Source organism: Nelumbo nucifera, chromosome 6 (assembly GCF_055504915.1).
Source record: "Nelumbo nucifera cultivar China Antique chromosome 6, China Antique-T2T, whole genome shotgun sequence".
In the NCBI taxonomy this organism is placed as follows: domain Eukaryota; kingdom Viridiplantae; phylum Streptophyta; class Magnoliopsida; order Proteales; family Nelumbonaceae; genus Nelumbo; species Nelumbo nucifera.
In genome coordinates, this window is record NC_142654.1 from 14,442,786 (window position 1) to 14,467,686 (window position 24,901).

The 24,901-nt window shown below is 39.9% G+C and overlaps 1 protein-coding gene across 7 annotated transcripts in view; it reads left to right on the plus strand.

The window, feature by feature from the left end:
* Positions 1-24,901, plus strand: part of LOC104589406 (uncharacterized) — a 107,755-nt gene that overhangs the window by 73,003 nt on the left and 9,851 nt on the right. For 6 of the 7 annotated variants that reach the window (XR_016077628.1, XR_016077627.1, XM_010247736.3 and 3 more), the window contains 4 exons: positions 2,335-2,526; positions 12,181-12,305; positions 12,440-12,530; positions 24,110-24,259. Coding sequence is in view for 5 of the 7 variants with exons in the window: in XM_010247736.3 (XP_010246038.1) it covers positions 2,335-2,526; positions 12,181-12,305; positions 12,440-12,530; positions 24,110-24,259 (558 nt within the window). In the remaining 2 variants the exon portion in view is untranslated. The remainder of the gene's footprint in view (positions 1-2,334; positions 2,527-12,180; positions 12,306-12,439; positions 12,531-24,109; positions 24,260-24,901) is intronic. The other variant, XM_088890278.1, reaches the window with a different exon arrangement.

A 24,901-nucleotide genomic window follows, 5' to 3' on the forward strand; every position in this document is an offset into this window, starting at 1 on the left:
TGACAAGTTAGATGCACGACCCCTTAAGTGTATCTTTCTTGGCTATTCCCGGACTCAGAAAGGGTACAAGTGTTACCATCCAAGTTCTCGTCGTTCCTTGGTATGTGCTGATGTTACTTTCTTCGAGTCTACTCCGTTCTTCGTGGGGTCCGGTGATGCTGCTTCCTCCACATCACCTCCTCCTCTTCCCCTTCCTGTGGCTGATCCTCCTCCTCTGGTTCCAGTCGTGCCTACGTCCTTGCCTCCGGTGCCACCGTCCGTTGACCGTCCACCTATCCGTCACATGTATACACATCGCCCACGTGTACCGGCTGCGACTCCTCCGGCTTCATCACCGTCGACAGATCCAGCTCCAGATCCGACACCAGCCTCCGACTTTGATCTTCCTATTGCCTTACGGAAAGGTAAACGCTCTTGCACCCTTCACCTATGGGTGTAGGGTCAGTTCGTGTTGTCATCTCCCTTGCAGCTATGTATGATTGGCCTCTATATCAGCTAGATATCAAAAATGCCTTTTTGCATGGTGATTTGCTCGAGTAGGTCTACATGGAGCAACCACCAGGGTTTATTGCTCAGGGGGAGGATGGTAAGGTATGCAGACTTAAGAAGGCTATATATGGACTTAAACAGTCCCCTCGAGCATGGTTTGGTAGGTTCAGTGAGGTGGTCAAGAAGTTTGGTATGAAACAGTGCCAAGTTGATCACCCTGTCTTCAGTCATGACTCTCCGGCAGGCAAAATACTACTGGTGGTGTATGTAGATGATATCATTGTGACTGGGAATGATAAAATGGGCATTGACAGATTGAAGGCATTCATACAGGAACACTTTCAGACAAAGGACCTTGGCAAATTGAAATACTTTTTGGGCATAGAGGTAGCAAGATCTAAGCATGGCATTAATTTGTGTCAGAGGAAATATGTGCTTGATTTACTGGAAGAAACAGGTTTGTTGGGTACTAAACCGACTGAGACACCTATGGAAACAAATACGAGGTTGAGCAGTGATATAGGTGAAGTATTTGAAGACCCTGGCAGATACCGACGACTTGTAGGCAAACTAAACTACCTAACCATTACTCGGCCAGATATTTCATTTGTGGTTAGTGTGGTGAGTCAGTTCATGCAGAAACCTTTGGTCCCACATTGGAATGCAGTGCTAAGGATTGTGAGGTACTTGAAAGGAGCTCCTGGTCGTGGTTTGCTGTACAAAAGTGGCGAAAAACTGGAAGTAGAAGGATACACTGATGCTGATTGGGCAGGTTCTATGTCTGATAGACGGTCTACCACAGGCTATTGCACCTTTCTGGGGGGTAACCTGGTAACGTGGAAAAGTGAGAAGCAAACAGTTGTGGCAAGAAGCAATGTAGAAGCAGAATATAGGGCCATGGCACATACTGCTTGTGAATTAGTGTGGCTAAGGAACCTTCTACAGGAGATAGGATATGACATCAGTACTCCAATGAAGCTCTATTGTGACAATCAGGCAGCGGTTCATATCTCTTCCAATCCGGTGTTTCATGAAAGAACCAATCACATCGAAGTTGACTGTCATTTTGTGAGAGAGAAGGTGTTGAATGGAGTGATAGAGACTGCATATGTTAATACGGGAAACCAGTGGGCAGACTTTTTTACTAAAGGTTTGAGTCGGGGGAGAGTGGACTACATATGCAACAAGCTGGGATTATATGATATATACTCACCAACTTGAGGGGGAGTGTTAGTGAAGGAGTATTTCGGTCTTTGTACCTGTTGAGAATGCTGATGTGTACTATTATGTTAGTTCGAGTGCCTCTTACTTAAATAAGGGCACTTATGTCTTTTCCAATTATATTAATAATATAATAACAGGTCTGGCCGAAACTAGGGTTGACTTTTTTCCTAATTCGAACCAGGCCTTTTCTCTCCTTCTTCCTCTTTCTTCCTTCTTCTTTCCTCTCTTCCTTCTTGCTGTTTACTTTACTTTTCAGCTAACAAACAAAACAGACTTCTAGGGCAGGCCAAACTTCAACAGGTTGCATGTACACCTAGATTAATTCTGACAATAAACCTTAACCTTCAAAACAATTTTACTTTTGCTTTTCATGTGAGTTTTCACCATCCTACTTAGTTTGTTCCTTATTTGACGTTTTGAGAGGTCCATTGTGTTTAAATTGTTGTTTATTTTGCTATTAATCTACAAAAATAGGCACTATATCTAGTGGCTATTTATTGCATATTTTGGACCAAACTTATCTAGCTTCTTGGTACTGTAACATAACCCTGGTCATTTTTCATTTGTGTCCCATGGTAACTTGTAATTTCTTGTTATTTATTATTGGTTGTATGTCTCCAGGTATTGGAGAGTGTTGAAGAAGCTGTCATAAGATTAGAACAATTGCTTCAAGAGCTACATGTCTCCAGCTCCAATTCTGGTAAAGAGCATTTAAAAGCTGCTTGTTCTGACCTCGAGAGAATTAGGAAACTTAAGAAGGAAGCTGAGTTTCTTGAGGCATCTTTTAGAGCAAAGACTGCTTCTCTTCAGCAGGTATATTTTATCGTTACAGTTTCCTCCCACCACCTCTCCCTCCCTGTAGTAAACATGTGGTTTTCCTAGGAAATAATTTTTATAATGAGGTGATGGATGAGATCCAAAACTTTGTTGTTGCTGCTGACTTATTTTATTTGGTTATATAAATGCTTATAACATAAGTAACATAATCGCATATATCTATAATTATTTATGATATAAGTTCAAACTTAGTTACAGCAAAGTCTGCAACAGTGTACATATAGATTTTATTTAGGTTTCTTAAGAGACCACATTCATTAGGTAGCAGATCTCATAAATTGTTTTGACAATTCTCATAAGTCAACTTATGAAGCTGTGTTAGTACTGTGCCTACCACCAAAATATATTTTTGTAAACTGGTAATAAAATCTGATAATAATTGATGAAAATAAAGATGAAAAGCAGCAGAGTGAAACAAGAGAGGAAAAAGAGAGGAAGAAGAAGAGAATGTTGGAGAGGAAACCACTCTAAAGTCCAAATTGTGGGTGCTATGGTGCAGCCCACTGCCTTTTATATTAACTGATATAAAAGAAGAAGAAAATTACAATTAATGCACCTGATTAGGTGGTGGCAACAAAGGAATAAAAAGTAAGGTCTATAAGGCTCATAAACATAAAAAAAAAAAAGGAAACAGTAAGATTTATACAACCAATTGGACAAACAGCCAGATATAGCAGCTAATATAGTACATTATCAACATTCCCCTCAAGTGAGCACAGATATCTATCATGCTTAACTTACTAAGTGAACCATGTAGTTGTGGCTTTGTAACCAGCTGAACTAGATTATAAGCTATGTAATGAGCCATGTTAATAGCTGCATGATTATAACAATACAACAATAAGGGTCTATTGATTTGAACACCCACTCTTAAAATAATGATTTGAGACAGAGAATCTCTGGCACATGATGATTTTTTAAGCCCTATATTGCTTTACATAACTTGCAAACTGTTAAGTTGACTGTGTTTATGTATTGTTGGTTCGGCTGATAAGTGTACATGTTAGTTTGTATTGGGTTTTAAGCTGTTAGGTACTGGGCTTTTGTTATTGGGCCTAAGTCTGTTTAGTGTTTTAAGCAGTCTGGGTGTCCCATCACTAATCAGGGGCATTCCAGACATTTCATGTAACACTGTATTGTAATCTACTATAAATAATAGTACTGTCGACTGAGTTACTCAGTTCGGCATTCTCAGCACTTGTTTGCCTTCACCTCTCTTCTACTACTTCAGCTACAATCTTTCAGCAAACATGGTATCAGAGCATTGAGTGATCTTCTGGTTACAGCCGACGCCATCTCTTCTCTCTTGCTTGCTTTCTCTCCTTTTTCTTTCTTGGTTGCTGCAGAAAAAACCCTAGGGTTGCCGTAGAACAGAACAGGGTTCGAACCTAGGGTTTCTCTTGGTTGTAGGGCACAAGGGAAGTAAGACCCAGAAGTTGATACCCTACTAGACTGCTTCTAGTAGTTAGTAGCCATTCGGCTGCTAAGAGAGGTCTGTATAGGACAGACCTAGGTTGAGAACTGATTTCAGCAGTCCTAGTATTGGTCGTAGGGGTGAGCACTCTCTACAGTTGCAGAAGTCGAAGCCCAAGTGAAGTCTGCATAGTGCAGTGGTGGAGAGCTCTCAGTTTCAGGTCGGTTACTTGCTCACAGAATTCTTCTTGGTGTTGTAACTAGTCCACTTCAGGACTGTGACCACTTCGGCTAGTCTGAAACAGTGTTATCTACACAAAGTCTGCATCCAAGATGTCTTCAATTTCCGGAGAGGTCTCTTCTAGGGATAACAGACCTGGTGGGAGGTCTTCAAATCTGGAGAACCCGAATCTACACAGCTTGCAGATTACAAGTGTGTTGCTGGATGAATACAACTTCAGGGAGTGGTTCGTTTCTGCAATGCTTTTTATTACTTCCCGTGAACTCACAGGGTATTTAGATGGGAAGAAGAAGGAACCCGAAGTTGGCAGTGTGGAGTATGCAATGTGGCACAAGGAGAATGCCACAGTTATGTCCTGGCTGCTTGCTTCTATGACTCCTCGAGTTGCCAGGACTGTTCAACACTTTCCCACAGCAGCTAAGATTTGGAAAAAAGTGTCAAAAACCTATGGACAGAAGAAAAACAATGCTAGAATTTACAGGTTGAACCAAGACATTGCTGCTTTAAGGCAAGGGGATATGATAGTTGCAACATATTTCGCAACTCTGGAAGGACTGTGGGAAGAGCTTGATCACCACTTGATTCTGGATTGAGAGAATGCCAGGGACAAGGAGAGACATGATAAGCAGATTGAAGAGAGCAGAGCCTTTAAGTTCTTGGCTGGCCTGGACCCAGTGTATGAGGGCATAAGGTCACAAATTCTTGGAAGAGATGAAATGCCTGAGTTACATCATGTTTATTATCTGGTAAGGAATGAAGAGGTCAGGAGAAAGGAGATGCAAGTTGACACTCAGAAGCAACCAGTTGAACAATCTATAGAACATTCAGCCCTGATTTCTACAAATCAAAAGGGGAACAAATATCCAGACAAAAGGCATCTTAAGTGCACTCATTGTGGAGGTGAAAGACATGTAAAAGAAAAGTGTCGGGTCCTGTATCCTCACCTGAAGCCAGCTGCATTGAGAAAAGACAAGAAGGGACAGAAGGGTCAAGCGGCAAGTGGGAACCTTGTCACTAGTAACAATGGTGATAGCTCACAGAGTATACCAACAATGGCTTCTTCTTCCATGGGGTAGGTTGCTAATTCCTCCGGAGCCGGTACCTTGGGCTTCACTACTGATGAGGTAGAGGTCCTTAGCTGGGCTTTAACCCGTCTAAGGAGTAACTCTTTTGCTTCCTCCTCTCTTGCCAGATCAGGTATAGTCTCTGCCTTTAGTGCAACTAGTCCTATTGACTCTACGTCTTGGGTTATTGATTCCGGTGCAACTGACCACATGACACATGTGTCCTCCTTATTCTCTTCATATCACTTGTTGTCTGGTCAGGATAAGATGAGAGTTGTTGACAGGTCTTCTCCACCATCTCTGGCAAAGGGGTGGTTGACCTAAGCAAGGACCTCTCTCTTAAATCAGTTTTGTATGTTCCTAGTCTTACCTCAAACCTTTTGTTTGTTTCAAAACTTACCAAAAATATGAACTATAGCATAACCTTCTTTCCTACTCATTGTGTCTATTAGGACAAATTGACGAAGAGAACGATTGGGAGCGGTCATGAGTATGGAGGCCTCTACTATTTTGATGCAAACATTGGTTCAGCCTTACAAGCATATGCTGCTAGTGGTCCGAAGAATGTGGAGTCAATAGCTAGGTTGCATCTGTAGCATGCTAGGCTAGGTCATTTACCTTTTTCTTCATTGCAAGTGTTGTTTCTCGAATTGTTTAAGGTCATTTCAAGTCAGAGTTTAGTCTGTGAAGTGTGTCAACTGTCAAAACAATGTAGAACTGTTCATTCTGATGTTTGGGGCCCTTCACCTATTGTTTCTATTGATGGCTTTCGTCACTTTATCAGTTTTTTTAACCACTACTCTCAATGCATATGGATCTACCTGTTAAAAGGACGAGATGAAGTGCCACGGATAACCATGGAATTTTGCAAAATGATTGAAACACAATTTGACAAGAAGATTAAGCAATTCCGGTCAAATAATGCTGCTGAATATTTTGAAAAATCCTTGAACTTGTTCATGGAAGATGCTGGCATGCTACATCAATCATCTTGTGCTAATACCCCTCAACAGAATGGGGTTGTTGAGCGCAAGAATAGACATCTATTGGAGACAGCTCGAGCCTTACTATTCCAGCACAAGGTTCCTAAGCACTACTGGTCTCAAGCAGTACTTATTGCATCATATCTGATAAATCAGATGCCATCTAAGGTGTTGGGTATGAAAACCCCTTTCTCTGTTCTGTGTCCTACCCTTCCAGACTTTCCTCTTCCTCCTAGGGTCTTTGGTTGTGTATGTTTTATACATGTAAAGGATCCAAAGAAGACCAAGCCGGATCCTAGGGCTACGAAAGGAATCTTTTTGGGGTACTCTCCTACACAAAAGGGTTACAAGTGTTATGATCCTGTCACCAAGAGAAAGTATGTCACCAGAGATGTGGTCTTTTTTGAGTCTCAACCCTACTTTTAGTCTTCCCAGAATCCTCTTCAGGGGGAGACTAGTGGGATGGAAGAGGATTCTTATTCTCCCTTCTTTTTTGTTCCTCTATCTACCTCGGGCCTTCCATCCTCTCCTTCTACTCCTAGTTGTGGCATCCCTGGTTAACCTAGTGAGGCTCCCATTGTTCCTGCTACCTCTCCTGATACTACAGATGTTCCTGAGGGCTCTAGTAGGCAACAGAAAGATATAAGAATCACCTACAATAGAAGAAAAAAGGGCCCTCAAACTCATGACAACAACCAGTTGGACTCGGATCAATCTGTCTCCGCAATCCAAGGTAATCCCAACACACCTACTTCTGATTTGGATCTTCCTATTGCTCTTCGTAAGCTTATCCGTTCTTGTACTACTCGGCACCCCATTGCTGATTTTGTTTCTTACTCACGTATATCTCCATCCTATCACTCCTTTGTGTCTGCTCTTTCTTCTGTACACGTTCCTTCTAGGTACTCAGAGGCTGTGTCTGACCCAAGGTGGAAAGAAGCTATGAATGAAGAGATGAAAGTTTTAATGAAAGCAAGGACTTGGGAATTAGTGGATCTGCCAAAAGGGAAGAGCATTGTCGGGTGCAAGTGGGTGTTCACTGTAAAGCATAGGGAGGACGGGTCCATTGAAAGGTACAAGGCCCGGCTTGTGGCAAAGGGGTTTACTCAAAAAGAAGGGATTGACTACAAAGAAACCTTTGCTCCAGTAGCGAAGCTCAACACAATTCGGGTTTTACTGTCATTAGCAGCAAATTTTTCATGGGAACTCCATCAGCTGGATGTGAAGAATGCCTTCCTAAATGGTGATCTTCATGAAGAGGTATTTATGGACCCTCCACTAGGATACGACTTTGATAGAAAGGTGTGTAAACTGAGGAAAGCATTATATGGCCTAAAGCAGTATCCTCGTGCATGGTTTGAGAGGCTTTGTGGGGCCATGAAGAAAGTGGGGTACACTCAGAGTGGTGCAGAGATATGGTGATTACTAGGAATGACCTGGAATGATCTAGCAACTTCCATCCTCTCCTTCTACTCCTAGTTTTAGCCTCTGAATTTGGGCCATTTGAGATACTTTCTTGGGATTGAAGTTGCTAGATCAAGAGAGGGGATCTATATATGTCAGCGGAAGTATGTACTTGACCTCCTAGAAGAGACAGGCATGATAGGGTGTAGATTAGCATATGCCCCAATAGAACAGAACTATGGTCTATAGGAATCAGTAGGGGAGGACTACTGTGATAAAGAGAGATACCAAAAATTGGTAGGGAAGCTGATATATCTATCTCTCACCCGACCAGATATTGCTTATGCTGTGCATGTTGTCAGTCAGTTCATGCACTCTCCAAAGATCCCTCATATGAGAGCAGTTGAAAGGATTCTCAGGTACTTGAAGACTTGCCCATGAAAGGGAATTCTGTTCAGAAAACACAATAAAATTGAAATTGAAGCTTATACTGATGCAAATTGGGCCGGTTCTGCTGGGGACAGAAAATCAACTTCAGGATATTGTACATTTGTTGGAGGGAACCTGGTTACATGGCGAAGTAAGAAGCAGAATGTGGTTGCTAGATCAAGTGTGGAGGCTGAATATCGAGCTATGGCTCATGGTGTTGCTGAACTTCTGTGGCTTAGGACCCTTCTTGGTGAGCTTGGCATAAAAGCTGAGGGTCCTCTCAGGCTGTATTGTGACAACAAGGCTGCCATCAACATTGCAAATAACCCAATGCAACATGACAGGACAAAACATATTGAGATTGATCAACATTTTGTTAGAGAGAGAATAGTCTCGGGAGAACTCTGCATTCCTTATACTCCATCCGAGAGCAGATTGCAGATGTGCTGACTAAAGGGTTGGCTGCAACAAAATTCTTGGACCTTCTTGGCAAGCTAAACATGACTGACATCCATGCTTAGCTTGAGGGGGAGTGTTAAGTTGACTGTGTTTATGTATTGTTGGTTCGGCTGATAAGTGTACATGTTAGTTTGTATTGGGTTTTAAGCTGTTAGGTATTGGGCCTTTGTTATTGGGCCTAAGTCTGTTTAGTATTTTAAGCAGTCTGGGTGTCCCATCACTAATCAGGGGCATTCCAGACATTTCATGTAACACTATATTGTAATCTACTATAAATAATAGTACTATCGACTGGGTTACTCAGTTCGACATTCTCAGCACTTGTTTGCCTTTACCTCTCTTCTACTACTTCAGCTACAATCTTTCAGCAAACACAAACTTCATCCTCCTCCCCTTGAGTAGCAGTCTAGGAGGTTGCTCTATATACAGTTCCTCCACTAAGTCTATTTTTTATGTCAACATGGAATAATGGCCAATTGAAATGATCAACAGGTGAAATTACAACTCAAAAAGAAGCAATTTTAGCTATTGGAGATGCCTTTGAATAATCAATCCCTTATGTTTGGGTATACCCCTTCTCTACACGTTGAGCTTTTAAGCGCTCAGTACTTCTATTAAGATCTCATGTGTGATTTTTTCAACAACAAGAGACAAGGACTTTTGTCACAAAGGTTAGTATGAAAACAAAGGATAAGAAGGAAAGGAATTGTCAATAGGAAGGAGACAAATGATCAGTAGTTAAGAATATACAATGTTCAATATAGTTGCTTACATTTGCTTGTGGCAGTGGGAAATTTAAGTTAGATAACAAAGGAGCTGTTGATTGAGGGAGAGATATAGGAGATGTTGGAGCTTACATTGTGTATATACGTGTTAAGTGGGTGGCTTCTCAACAGGTGGAGATGGAGGAGAATCCACAGGAACACGTGGTGGTACTAAGGAATCAACAAAATGATATTTAGATTTTAGTCATAGTAAATAAGGGAACAAATTCAAAAAAGGTGACATCAAGATAAACGAAATAGTTCTTCAACTCTGGACAATAATATTTGTACCCCTTTTGAGTATGAGAATACCCAAGAAATATACACCTTAAAGCTCAAGTATCCAATTTATCAATTCCTGGTCCTAGATATAAAACAAAGTTTTTACCCTATGCGCAGCTCTAACTGTTATAGCTTCAATCAGCTCCTCCTTAAATCTGCTATTTTCATAAAAAATCCCTTGGTTTCTTTCTTCCCAAATAGTCCACACCAATGCTGCTATTACTATCCTACACATAATCCTCCCTCTTTTTTTCTTTTGCCTCAGGAAGTTGGGGTTGAATAAGCTTACCACATCTTGTGGGGGGACCCATCTGCAACCAAAAAGAGAACAGAAAATTTCCCAAATACAAGACACATTTAAATATGAGAAATAGACTTAAATAGGTACATGTCTTCGTGTCTCCCTTTAGTCTTTTATCCATTTTCTCTTTTGTACTCGTATTATTAATTTGTCATCCTGACTTCAGTCTTTTTTTGTTAGTGTATGTTTCAATTAGATTGAGGATCCTCATTTATAGTTGTATGTCTTTTCTTCTTTTTTTTTCCTTTTGGATTATAATAAGTGAATCATATTCAGAAGAGCAAGCCAATCATTATAATCATCTAAGCCTTGTCCCAACTATATGCGATCAGCTACATGAATCCTTTCACCATTCCATTCTTAATGCCATATCCATTGTTTTTTTTTTTATGAATACCATATCCATTGTTAAATTATGAGCCCTTAAAAATTTTTTTGAAGATCAATAAAGAAGAAATTTATTCATTAGAAAAGCAAAATACAATGTTTGGGTGACAAGGGAGCCCTTGAATCATTTCTTACCACCTCAACCCATGTCCCTTTTGGCCTACCCCTCTTCTATCCCCTTAACTTTAACAGATAACTTCTTCTAATGACTGCTATTGATGGTCTTCTATGTACAAGACCAAACCATCTTAGTCTATTTTCCTCATTTTATCACCTATTGGTGCTACCCCTAGGTTTGGTCAAATGAGTTCATTTCTAGCCCTATCCTTTCTAGCTTTTCCACTTGTCCATCTAAACATCTACATTTTTGTCACATTCATTTTTTGGACATAACTTTTCTTGACTGCCCAACACTTTGCTCCATACAAATCGCTGGTCTTACAATTTATAAAGTTTTCCTTTTAGCCTATGTGTTATTTGTTTATCACATTAGACATCGGATGCACCCTCCATTTTGCCCATCCTACTCTATCTCTATAGGTGACATCCTTCTCAATCTTTCCATTTGTTTATTCAACTTCGGTAATGAAAGATGTCACATGGAGTTATCTCTTAGTCTCCAATCCTAAGTTTACCCTGGTTTGCATTCCTATCATTATCAAATTTACATTGCATATATTCTGTTCTAGTCCTACCTTAAAACCTCTATCTAAGGTATTTGTCCATAAACCTAATTTTTCTTTTACTCCCTTGTTAGTCTGGAATAAGCCAATTATCTAATTACAGAATCCCCATTTGTTCTTTTTTTATTATTTTTTTTTTGAAAGGTAAAGTAATAATTTTATTGAATCAGCAAATAACTCAGTACAACAAGAGAGCCAGCCACAAGTAGCTGCTCAGATTTTAGGACAAGCTACAGATCCCAGATCGAAGTGGACTTTACTAATACAGGAACATTTAGACCTTCAAAATCAGGTGTAACAGCCACCCAGGAAATCAGCTTGCTGACTGCCTGCTGTACTATCTCCTCTGTGCTCTTAGCTTTGTTGCTGAAGATTCTTCTATTCCTTTCAGACCAAACTGCCCACATCACTACCGCAGGGCAGTTCTCCAAATTAAACTCCCTTTTCTATTCAAACCTTGGAGATTCCAGCAAAGCAGCAGATCTTTAACTGACTTTGGCATAACCCAATTAAGACCAGCTGCTCCAATGAAATGATACCAGACTTTTGAGGAGATAGGACAATGTAAGCACAGATGGTCGATGGACTCAGGCAACAAAGCACACAACCCACACATCAGAGAAGGGAGCTGATTTTATAATTGATCTCCATTTGTTCTTTCAAGAAAACATTTCCAAAAAATCGATAATGTGAATGAAATATCAAAAAGTTCAAATGATATTCTAAAATGCAAGGCTTAGATGTATAATTTATCAATGAAATTCAAAATATCATCAATATCAACAATGTATTGGAGATATATGGGAAAATTTGTAAAAATATTTTGTATCATGCCGTAGTGAATAAGGGAGATTTCACCAAATCTTGTCAATATTGCTAACTATGGTTGATTTTTATCTAGAATATATTATACCCGAATCTTAGCCATACTTTATTAGATGAAATGAGTTAGATCCATATATCTTAGATATCTAATTGGATTATGTCTTATAATACCCCTAGTATACGTGTACATATGCATGTGAGTGTAGTTCTACACTTCTATTCACTGCATCTGTAAGTGACATATGAGCTCTATATGATGCTTTCTAGGTTCTTGTTAGACTTGTGCTTTCTTTATCTGACATTGACCTTCACTTTTTATGTTTCATTATTCAATGTCTAACATCTTAGTTCATTCTGATCTTTTCCTGAATGAATCCTTTGTGCTAATTAACCAGGGAGATGATGTTGATAGTCGCTCAGTTCCATCTACTATTGAGCAGCAGTATTCAAATAGGAGAAACATAAAAAGTAGTAATGTGAATCTAAATAGGAGTACCCAAGATGAAATCTGTGCAGATAGGTTTGTGTGCAGCTCCAAATGCTTAATTGATCGTTTTGTTTTCTTTATATTGGTATTTAATCTCATTCATGGTATGAATTTTTCTGTTTCCTTTATTTTGTTTTTTTTCTGATTTTTCTAGGATTCTTTTTTAGGGAGGTTAGTAACCATCATGGTTTTTGGAGCTTCTTGGTGCGCCAATCTACTGCAAAAAGGGAAGCCAGATCATCATCTTTGGGTCGCATTGTATGTTCTTAATGGCTCTGATTACTTATCCTATCATATGTTTACCTTTTCCTTTTTGAATGTTTCACAAATCCATGGGTATGATTTGATGTTAGTTGGAGAAAACTGTCAACAGACCCAGAGCAGAATACAGAATTCTGGGGATGAAGAATGGATGATTCGACCCTACCCCAAGGGTCCTTTATATAGAAAATGAAATTAAAAAAAAATTACAGAGAGACCCTTGTGTTACAATGTTAGAGTGATGTTTGGCTGATAAGAGTTCTTATTAGCCCATTCTTATGTTTAACTTATCTTGTAACTGGGCTTGTGTTAATGGGCCTAATCCTGTTTAATGATTTAAGTCATCTGGGTGTCCCATCACTAATCAGGGGCATCCCAGTAATTTCTTGTTCCTTGTACTATATTCATCTATAAATAAAGAACTGGTCGACTGGCTAGTACAGTTCGACATTCTCTTCTTTTCTGTGGTTCTCTTCTCTTCCTTGCTACTTCGAGTATAGCTCTTCAGATTACATGGTATCAGAGCATTAGCTCCTTCCTGGTTTCAGCAGGCGCACTCTCTTCTCTTGCTGTCTTTTCATCTTCTCTCTTCCTTTTCTGGGTTGCTGCAGTGAAGACCTAGGAGTGTAAGAGAGTAAAGCAAGTTCGAACCTAGGGTTTCTCTTGGTTGTAGGACTCAAGGGAAGTAAGACCCAGAAGTAGATGTCCTACTAGATTATCTCCAGCAAATAGTAGCTATCGGGCTACTAAGAGAGGTCTGTATAGGACAGACCTAGTTGAGGACTGATTTCAGCAGTCCTAGCACTAGCCGAAAGGGGGAGAGCTTCCTCTACAGTTGCAGCTTCGTGCTCCAGCAAGACTTACGCAGAACAAGTGGTAAAGACTTAGCCTTCTCTACAGTTGCAGCTTCGTGCCCCAGCAAGACTTGGGCAGAACTGTGGTAACTTCAGTTACAGATTCTCTTCAGGTCGGTTATCAGTCCTACTTTGTGAACTTCAGTTACTGCACTGCACAGTTACTTCAGGTTGCAGAACAAGCCCTAACTGAAGTAACTTCAGTTACTAGCACTGTGAACTGGTTCAGTTACAGCCTTGTACTTGCTACTTCGACCAGTCCTAAACAGCACTGCACAGTACCCGAACTGTGAACACTTCTACCAGCACTGTGAACACTGTGACCACTTCGGCCAGTCCTAAGCAGAACCACCTACAGCACTGTGAACAACTCTTGGACTGAAGTCAAGATGTCCTCACTATTCGGTGAAGTTTCCTCTAGAGATAACAGACCTGTTACAAGGTCCTCAAACTTGGAAAACCCTAATCTGCACAGCTTGCAGATTACAAGTGTGCTGCTAGATGAATATAACTTCAGAGAGTGGTCTGTCTCAGCAATGCTGTTCATTACCTCTCGTGACCTCACAGGCTATTTGGATGGAGACAACAAACAACCAGAAATTGGCAGTCCTGAATACACCGTGTGGCGTAAGGAAAATGCCACAGTCATGTCTTGGTTGCTGGCCTCTATGACTCCTAGGGTGGCCAGAACTGTTCATCACTTCCCCACAGCTGCTAAAATTTGGGAGAAAGTATCTAAGACATATGGCCAGAAAAAGAACAATGCTAGAATCTACAGGCTGAACCAAGACATTGCAGCCCTAAGGCAAGGAGACATGTTCGTGGCAACCTACTTTGCAACACTGGAAGGCCTCTGGGAAGAGCTTGACCACCATTTGATTTTGGATTGGGAAAATGCTAATGATAAGGGGAGGCATGATAAGCAGATTGAGGAGGGCAGAGCCTTCAAGTTTCTGGCGGGTCTTGACCCTGTATATGAAGGTATAAGGTCACAGATTCTAGGGAGAGATGAATTACCTGAGCTTCACCATGTCTACTACTTGGTGAGGAATGAAGAAGTAAGGAGAAAGGAGATGCAAGTTGACTCCCAGACACAGTCAACAGAACAACCTGGAGAACATTCAGTCTTAGTCTCCACTAAGGGGAATAGATTTTCAGACAAGAAGTCCCTCAAGTGTACACATTGTGGTGGTGAGAAACACACAAAGGAGAAATGTTGGGTCCTGTACCCTCATCTGAAGCCAGCTGCTCTGAGAAAGGACAAAAGGCAACATAAGGGCCACACAGCAAGTGGGAATCTTGCCACCAACAATAGTAGTGACAACTCACAGAGTATTCAGACAGTGTCATCTTCCACCGCAAGGCAGGCTGTCGACTCCTCTGGACCAAGTACTTTGGGCTTCACAGCTAGTGAGGTAGAGGTTCTCAGTCGGGCATTAGCCCGTCTGAAGAACAATTCTTTAGCTTCCACCTCTCTTGCCAAATCAGGTACAGCCTCTGCATTTAGTGCATCTAGTTCCATTAATTCTACCTCTTGGGTGATTGATTCCGGAGCCACTGACCATATGACACATATGTCCTTATTCTCCACATATCATTTGTTGTCTGGCCAGGATAAGATGAGAGTAGCTGATGGGTCCCCCTCCACCATCTCTGGAAAGGGGGTGGTTGACCTAAGCAAGGATCTCTCTCTTAAATCAGTCCTACATGTTCCTAGTCTTACCTCAAATCTGTTGTCTGTTTCAAAGCTTACAAAAAACTTGAACTGCAGTATAACTTTCTTTCCTTCTCATTGTGTCTTCCAGGACAGATTGACGAGGAGAACGATTGGGAGTGGTCATGAGTATGGGGGCCTCTACTATTTTGATGAAGATGTCAGCTCAGCCATGCAAGCTTCTACTACTAGTCCGGAAAGTGTGGAGTCAATAGCTAGGCTGCACTTGTGGCATGCTAGGCTAGGTCATTTGTCCTTTTCTTCCTTAGCAATGTTGTTTCCCGAATTATGTAAGGGCATTTTGAGTCAGAGTTTAATTTGTGATGTGTGTCAAATGTCAAAACAATGTAGATCAATGTATCCAATTTCTAGTAATGAAATTCAAGCCCCTTTTGACTTGGTTCATTCTGATGTTTGGGGTCCTTCACCCATTGTTTCCATTGATGGCTTCCGTTACTTCATCAGTTTTATTGACCATTATTCTCGGTGCACTTGGATTTATCTGTTGAAAGGACGTGAATAAGTTCCCCGGATAACTATGATGTTTTGCAAGATGGTTGAAACACAATTTGATAAAAAGATCAAGCAATTTCGTTCAGACAATGCAGCTGAATACTTTGAAAGATCCCTGAACTCATTCATGGAAGATGCAGGCATGTTACATCAATCATCATGTGCTTACACCCCTCAGCAAAATGGGGTCGCTGAGCGCAAGAACAGGCATCTATTGGAGACAGCTCGAGCCCTTCTTTTCTAGCACAATGTGCCCAAGCAATATTGGTCTCAAGCTGTTCTCACTGCATCATACCTGATAAATCGGATGTCATCTAAGGTACTGGGTATGAAGACCCCTTTCTCTGTTTTGTGTCCCACTCTTCCAGAATTTCCTCTTCCCCCGCGGGTTTTTGGTTGTACATGCTTCATACATGTGAAAGATCCAAAGAAGACCAAACTGGATCCTAAGGCTACAAAGGGAATATTTTTGGGGTACTCTCCTACGCAGAAGGGGTATAAGTGTTATGATCCTGTCTCCAAGAAAAAATATGTCACCAGGGATGTAGTCTTTTTTGAGTTTCAACCCTATTTCGAGTCTTCTCAGAATCCTCTTCAGGGGGAGAGTAGTGGGTTGGAAGAGGATTCTCATTCTCCCTTCTTTTTTGTTCCCATTTCAGCACCTTCCACTACTACTAGCTGTAACATTCCGGATCAACCTAGTGAGACTTCCACTGTGCCAGTTGCTTCTCCAGATTCGGCTGATACTTCTGAAGGTTCCAGTAAACAAGAGAAAGAGATACTTACATACAGTAGAAGGAAGAAGGCCCCTCAACCTCATGATTGCAACCAGTTGAACTCAGATCAATCTGTCTCTGCAATCCAAGGTAATTCTGATTCACTCAATTCAGATTTGGATCTTCCTATTGCTCTCCGTAAGCCTGTTCGTTCTTGTACCACTCGGCATCTCATAGCCGATTATGTTTTTTACTCACACTTATCCCCTGCCTATCATTCCTTTGTGTCTGCTCTTTCCTTTGTATGTGTCCCTTCCAGGTATTCAGAGGCGGCATCTGATCTAAGGTGGAAAGAAGCCATGAATGAGGAGATGAAAGCCCTAATGAAAGCAAGGACATGGGAATTGGTGGACCTGCCAGAAGGGAAAGGCACTGTTGGGTGCAAGTGGGTATTTACAGTAAAGCACAGGGAAGATGGGTCAATTGAGAGGTACAAGGCCAGACTCGTGGCAAAGGGATTTACACAAAAGGAAGGAATTGACTACAAGGAAACCTTTGCCCCAGTAGCAAAGCTCAACACAATCAGGGTTCTACTGTCACTAGAAGCAAAATTCTCTTGGGAACTTCATCAGCTGGATGTGAAGAATGCCTTCCTAAATGGTGATCTTCATGAAGAGGTATTCATGGAACCCCCACCTGGATATGATGTTGGAAAGAAGGTATGTAAACTAAGGAAAGCATTATATGGTTTGAAGCAATCTCCCCGGGCATGGTTTGAGAGACTTTGTTTGGCCATGAAGAAAGTAGGGTACACTCAGAGCATTGCAGATCATACATTGTTTACAAGGAGACAAGATGACAAACTTACAGCACTCATTGTGTATGTGGATGATATGGTGATTACTAGAAATTATGGGAGAGAGATGAAGAGGTTGAAGCAGTTCTTAGCTTCAGAATTTGAGATCAAAGACCTGGGAAATCTGAGATACTTTCTTGGAATTGAAGTTGCTAGATCAAGAGAAGGAATCTACATATGTCAAAGAAAGTATGTGCTAGATCTCCTAGAGGAAACAGGCATGATGGGGTGCAGGCCAGCAGACACTCCAATAGAACCAAGCCATGGATTACAAGAATCAATGGGTGAGGAATACTGTGATAAGGAAAGGTACCAAAAGTTGGTAGGAAAACTGATATACTTATCCCTTACTCGGCCAGACATTGCCTATGCAGTGCATGTTGTCAGTCAATTCATGCACTCACCAAAGACCCCTCATATGAGAGCAGTGGAAAGAATCCTCAGATACTTGAAGACTTGCCCAGGGAAAGGAATTTTATTCAGAAAAAACAGCAGACTTGAAATTGAAGCCTACACTGATGCTGATTGGGCTGGGTCTGTTGGAGACAGAAAATCAACCTCAGGTTACTGTACATTCTTGGGAGGAAACCTAGTCACATGGCGTAGTAAGAAGCAGAATGTTGTGGCTAGATCAAGTGCAAAAGCAGAATACCGAGCTATGGCACACGGGGTTGTTGAACTCTTATGGCTCAGGACTCTCCTTAATGAGCTTGGTATCAAGACTGAGGGTCCTCTCAAGCTGTATTGTGATAATAAAGCTGCTATCAACATTGCCAACAATCCTTTGCAGCATGACAGGACAAAACATATTGAAATTGATCGACACTTTGTCAGAGAGAGAATTATTTCAGGAGAACTCTGTGTGCCTTATACTCCATCAGAGATGCAGATTGCAGATGTATTAACTAAAGGGCTGGCATCAACGAAGTTCAGGGACATACTTGGCAAGCTAAACATGATTGATATCTATGCTTAGCTTGAGGGGGAGTGTTAGAATGTTAGAGTGATGTTCAGCCGATAAGAGTTCTTATTAGCCCATTCTTATGTTTAACTTATCTTGTAACTGGGCTTGTGTTAATGGGCCTAATCCTGTTTAATGATTTAAGTCATCTGGGTCTCCCATCACTAATCAGGGGCATCCTAGTAATTTCTTGTTCCTTGTACTATATTCATCTATAAATAAAGAACTGGTCGACTGGCTAGTATAGTTCGACATTCTCTTCTTTTCTGTGGTTCTCTTCTCTTCCTTGCTACTTTGAGTATAGCTCTTCAGATTACACCTTGTAGGGCAACAGAAATTAGAGAATTTACAGAGAGGCCCTTGCAGGGCTGAAGAGAAAATAATAATAAAATAAGAGAAACAATACGATAAGGACTACAATAAAATGGTACATCAGGGAGTTTCTTCACACTCCCTCTCAAACTGATGTAGAGGCATGAGCATCAGTTTGCTTACAAGAAATAAGTGTCTAGACCTCGTCATTGCCTTTGTGAAGATGTCAACAACTTGCATATTAGGCAACATGAGGGAGACAGATAGAGTTTGCAAGAAACTGGTTGCGGATAAAGTGGCAGTCCACCTCAATATGCTTTGTCTTTTCATGAAAGACAGGATTAGAGGCAATCTTAATAGCACTAGTGTTGTCCACATATAGAGGAATGGGCGTAGGAGAGGAATGACCCAACTCTTGAAACAAAGATTGAAGCCAAACAACTTCACTACAAACAGATGACATTGCCCTGTACTTTGCTTCTGTAGAGGACTTGGAAATAGTTTGTTGTTTCTTGCATTTCCATGATATTAGAGAGTCACCCATGAAAACACACCACCTGGTAGTGGAGCAGCGTGTGTCGAGGCATCCAGCCCAATCTGCATCAGCATAGGCCTTTAGTTGGAGAGAAGAAGATGAAGAGAAGACCTTGTGATAAAGAGCCCCAAATATAGTGAGTGGTTCGATGCACCACAGTCAAATGAGGTTGACAAGGGGAAGAGACAAACTAACTAACAACTTGAATTGCATGTGAGATGTCAGGACGAGTCATGATCAGATAGATGAGAGACCCTACAAGTTGCCGATAGAGGGAAGCATCAGGAAGCAGGGAGCCTTCTGATTTGGATAATTTGACATTCAACTCCAAGGGAGTATCAACCCGTTTATCATCAGTGAGGTTGGCCAACTTAACAAGATCAGAGGGATGCTTGTGTTGGCAAACAAAATAACCTCGGGAGCTCCGTTGAACTTCAAGTCCTAGGAAATAGTTAAGAGCAAGGTTTAAAATGTCGATGTCGATGGAAATGTTGCTTACCAAAATATAGGACATATGTCGGAAATGTCGAGGAGAAATATTGTAAAAATTAGAGACATTGTGGAAATATGCAATTATATTTTGTAAAATGATAAAAGAAGCATTAATACATATTTTTAGACTAGTATCTTATTCCCAACCATTATATAAAGCTAAGAAAATAAGATTAATAACAAATTAGTAAATGACGATTTACTGATTTATTATGCATTTTGATGTTTTTACACGGTTATCTGATATTTTCTTTTCTATTCTGATTTATTATAAATTCTAATATATTTATTTCACACTAGTAAATAGAAATACATTGATTCTGATTTTTTAAATATTAAAGTTATAATACATTATGTTTTATTTATAAATTTAATAAACTGATTCTCCTTTTTGTAGTATTAAAGTTATGATAAATTCTGATTTCTTATAAAACTTAATGAATTTATTATGATTTTTAATACTAAACTTATAATAAATTATGATTTAGTATAAAATTTAATAAATTTATTCTGATTTTTTATATTAAATGTAGAATATGATTTATTATAAAATTTAATAAACATTTTCTGATTTTAATAAATATTTTAAAAAATACTAACTAGTTAATATTTCATTACTTGAAAAATATTTTATGTTTTATATTATAAAGTAATTAATTTATTTTTTTGTTTTTATATTTTTTAATTCTTTTTTATAAATATTTTATTTGAAATATTAAATAGAAATTATTAATGGAATAATTTATATTAATATACTGTATTAATAATATAATATACTAATATATTATATTCTTAATGTACATTAGTCGACATCCTGTTGACATAATAGGAAAAAATGTTTTTTTTTGGTTATTTGGACCAATTTGGTTAACATTTCCGAAATATAGGAAATGTCAACCGGAATAATGTAATTTTTATATTACCATCCATTTTCATGTCAGTGAGCCTTGACATCAACATATGTCGAGCGACATTAGCGACATTTGAAACTCCCTATGGTTAAGAGGGTTGAGATCTTTCATGTGAAAGGAATTGTAGAGAAGAGACTTGAGGTCTTGAATTCCTTTTGTATCATCTCCAGTCAACAATATGTCATCCACATATAGTAAGAGAATGGAAAGGCCCTGGGGTCTTTTCCGGACAAAGAGAGAGTAGTCTAATGCACTTTGGCTATATTGGGCTTGCACGACAACATCTTCGAATTTTTCAAACCAAGCTCGAGGGGCTTGCTTGAGCTCGTAGAGGGGCTTCTTTAGCCGACAGACGAGGGAGGGATCACTACAATACCCAGGAGGAGGTTTCATATATACTGTTTCCTTTAGATGACCATGTAAAAAGGCATTGTTCACATCCAGTTGAAAGATAGTCCAAGAGTGTGTAGCATAGAGGGCTAAAAGAACACAGATTGTAGTAATCTTGGCCACTAGAGCAAATGTCTCTTCATAGTCAATGTCATACTCCTGCGTATATCCCTATGCCACAAGCCTGGCTTTGTAATGGTCTAGAGACCCATCACATTTCAGCTTGACGGAATAGACCCATTTGCTCCCAATAATAGAGCCATCTAAAGGTGTTGGGACAAGGTCCCAGGTGTCATTCTCATGCAAAGCTTGAATCTCTGCATCCATGGCTTCTTGCCACTGAGGGCTGCTACTAGCCTTCTGCTGTAGAGGTCAAAACAGTAGAGAAGCTATGGTTTGAAGGAAAACCAAAGCGGTTTGGTGGTCTAGAGATATGAGTAGAACGGCGTAAAGGTACAAAAGGAACAATTAAGGAATCTGAAACTGGGGCATCACTTACAGGGTTTTCTATGATGGGCGAGGGATCCAGACCAAGAGGAAGAGGGGTCGTAGGCGTAGGAGCTGGACCACAAACCCGTTTGCGAGAGAAGACGAGAAGATCCTTCTTAGTAGTGGACAATGGAGTATCATGTGGTTAAAAATCATGCAAAACTGAAATAGAGGGTGCAAATAACTTGGCAATTCCTGAAAAAAAGGAGATATGCTAAAAAAAAATCACATTTCGGGAAATACGAATACGACGTGCTGAGGAATCGTAACAAAGGAATCCCTTGTGGTTAGGGCTATATCCCACCAAAGTACACATGACAGATTGAGCTGAAAGCTTTGAACGTTCATGAGGAGGAAGATGAACAAAGCATAGACACCCAAAGACATGAAGATGAGAAAGATCTGGGGGGAATCCAAACATCTTTTGATGAGGAGATATGTTAGCAAGCACAGAAGATGGGATACAATTGATCAGATGCACTGTCATGCTAGCGAGCTCAACCCAGAATGTGGGAGGCGCATGTGATTCTTGTAGAAGAGTCCTTACAACATTGAGAATGTGGCCATTTTTTCTTTCTGCCACACCATTTTGCTGAGGAGTGTCTGGATAGCATCGTTGGACTTGTATGCCATGATGTTTCAGATAAGCCAAAAATCCCCCATCACTGTATTCTCCCCCTGATATAAGCATAAGGTCTACACATTCACTTGGAAATGAACTCGAACCATGTTATGAAACAACCTTGGAAAAACTTCTGATTTGTGTTTGAGAAAGTAGATCCAAGTGTACCTGGTACAGTCATCAATGAATAGCACAAAATACTTGTATCTCATCCGAGAAACAACAGATGAAGTCCAAACATCACTATGAATAATTTCAAAAGGCGAAGTAGCATGTTCAGCTCGGTGAATGAATGGTAAAATATGACTCTTACTCAAACAACAAGAAACACAAGATGTATCAAAGGATTTCATAGAAGGAATTTTAGTTTTAATAAAACCAGACTCAAATAAGTATTTAAGTTTTTCAGAATTTGGGTGGCCCAAGCATTTATGCCACAAATCCCAAACATAGTTTCTCTGACTCAAAATTGGACTTAATGTAGAAGAACACAAATAAGCAGAGGATGATGCTGATTGAGATTTCTCCAACTCCAATGCAAACAAGCGGCCCATCCTACGCCCCTTCCCTTTCACCTTCCCAGTGCACTGGTCCTAAGTCAAACAACCATTAGAGGAAAAGGTTAGAATGTGACCTTCATCAACTAGTTGACCAACCGAAATAATTTGCATATCATTAAATAAAGCCAAATTATTCTTGAATAATCATAAATGAATGTAACAAAATATTTGAAACAATTATAAGACTCAACACGACTAGGACCCTAGGATCAGAATGGACAAAAGCAAATGGACTTGAGACTTATTATTTTTTGGAACAAAAGACACAATGGTGTTCACTAAGCTGACACAATTTGCATTGCAACTGGTAACAAACTCCATACATGGGACTAGCTTCTTAAGAGCAGGAAGAGACAGATGGCCCAACCAACAACGCCACTGTAAAGGTGTAAGTGTCATATGGAGGGCTTTCTACAAACCACCACCATCCAAATTATACAGTCCTCCAACTCCATGCCTGCCACCTATGACTACACACATACTATACCATGGCCTCTAGTAGCACTTCCATGTCAGTTCAGGCAAGAGAAAAAGAGAAAGAGATGAAACATCAGAGAAGAGAGACTGTTTGGTTGATCTGTCTTGGTTGATCCAACCCAGAAATGTTGTATTTATATTAAATAGTAAACGGACAAGATTGTCCTTACAAAAGAGGTAAAATACAGAACTATACAAATCAGCACTATAGAGTACATGCCCAAAAATATACATACAAGGAGTAAAATGACAAAACTACCCCTCTTCTATACAAAAGAAGCAAATCTTTGAACAAGTTCCTTTTTAAGAAGGGAAATAGAGTACAAGGTGGGGAAAAGAACCTTGAGAGAGGAAGAACCAACCCAGACATCCTCCTAGAAAAGAACTTTGTCTCCGGTACAAGACAACAAATATCATACCTAATGTGGCATAGGAACTGAGGAAGGATACCATGAATAGCCCCACAAGGTGTGGCCAAAGTTGCTCAAGCCAACACTCCCACATCCCAAACATTGCCTACCTGTCCATGTATGCTCTCTATCACCTGATGCCACAATCTCTCCCTTTCCAAAGGCCACCTCCACAACCACCTACCTAGCAAATGTTATGTTCTTTCCTAGGTTGCCTATACCTAACCCCCCTTGCTCCTTCCTTTTACAAACAGTTCCCCAGTTGACCAAGTGGTCCCTTCTATCCACCTCTTACAAAAACACTTTTTTAGTGTTTGGCTGGTAACTAGCACAGGCTTTTTTGATATAAAAAGCCCATTCAGAGCTTCTTCACCAAATGATTTTTTGACTAACTTTTGGCTTCTCTAACAAGAAAAGCGCAGAAGGCCCATTGGAGAAGCACTCCCAAATGCAGCCATAGTAATTGAAGTATTTGTATCTCCAACTCAAACTAGCATTAAAATTTTGAACCTTAGTTGAGCTGAAACCTGACATCACTCAAGATGAAAAGCTATGACTCTTATGGCTTCTAAGTAAAATCTTAATTTTATTAGTTTGTACAGATAGCTCACCAATATTAGTATGACCTACCAGTAATCAGTTCACACTTATATGTGGCTAGAATGCTTTTGCATGCAGAAAAGCCAACATATATGGCTTATTGCGTATTACCAAATTTTTTGCTTTATGAATTAAATAATTCTGAAGGATATATTTATGTCCAGGAAGGTGAACCTTTGGAGCAGACTACTGCAAATGTTGGTGATGCCGACTCTGAATCAAATGAAATTCGCCGGTTTGAACTTTTAAGGAATGAACTAATTGAACTTGAGAAAAGAGTTCAAAGAAGCACTGATCAATCTGAGAATGATGAGGTATTCTTTGAGAACTATGTATTTAACATATTGTAATAGTTTTGAATCTTATAGAAGAGATTTCCGAGGACTACTTTTGTAGATCCATCAAATTTTACTAGTTGCTCAGGTTCAAACAAGAAACCTGTCATATGACTTGTTGGATGGATTATGAGTTCTAAATACACATGGACATGCATAGAAAGGAAGAGGAAACAAGATAATTAAAAGTGATGAATGCATATACATCTCAGTTCCTAGATATTCTCCTGCCAATCTCTGACTTACCACCAGGAATCTTCCCATACCCCCCCCCCCCCAAAAAAAAAAAAAGTAATAAATTGTTACACCCTGGTGTCTCCTTCTCACTTCCTGTTTGCAACTACAGAAGTCCAAGAATGGTTAATGACTTAATCCTATTTCTTTCTATAATTAATTCCTAGAAAGAAATGAAGAGGTTATTTGATTGGAGATTCATAAATACTCTTATTTCTACTATTTATTAGATCCTCCAAAATAAAATAATTCTTTTATTAATTACATAAAACACAAAAGAACCTATATACCAATACATCTACAACCTAATTACCAAAAAATGGTAGAAAGAAACCTACTTCTTTGTAAATAATTTTAGTTCTCACCAAAAAGAAAATACAGAAAATC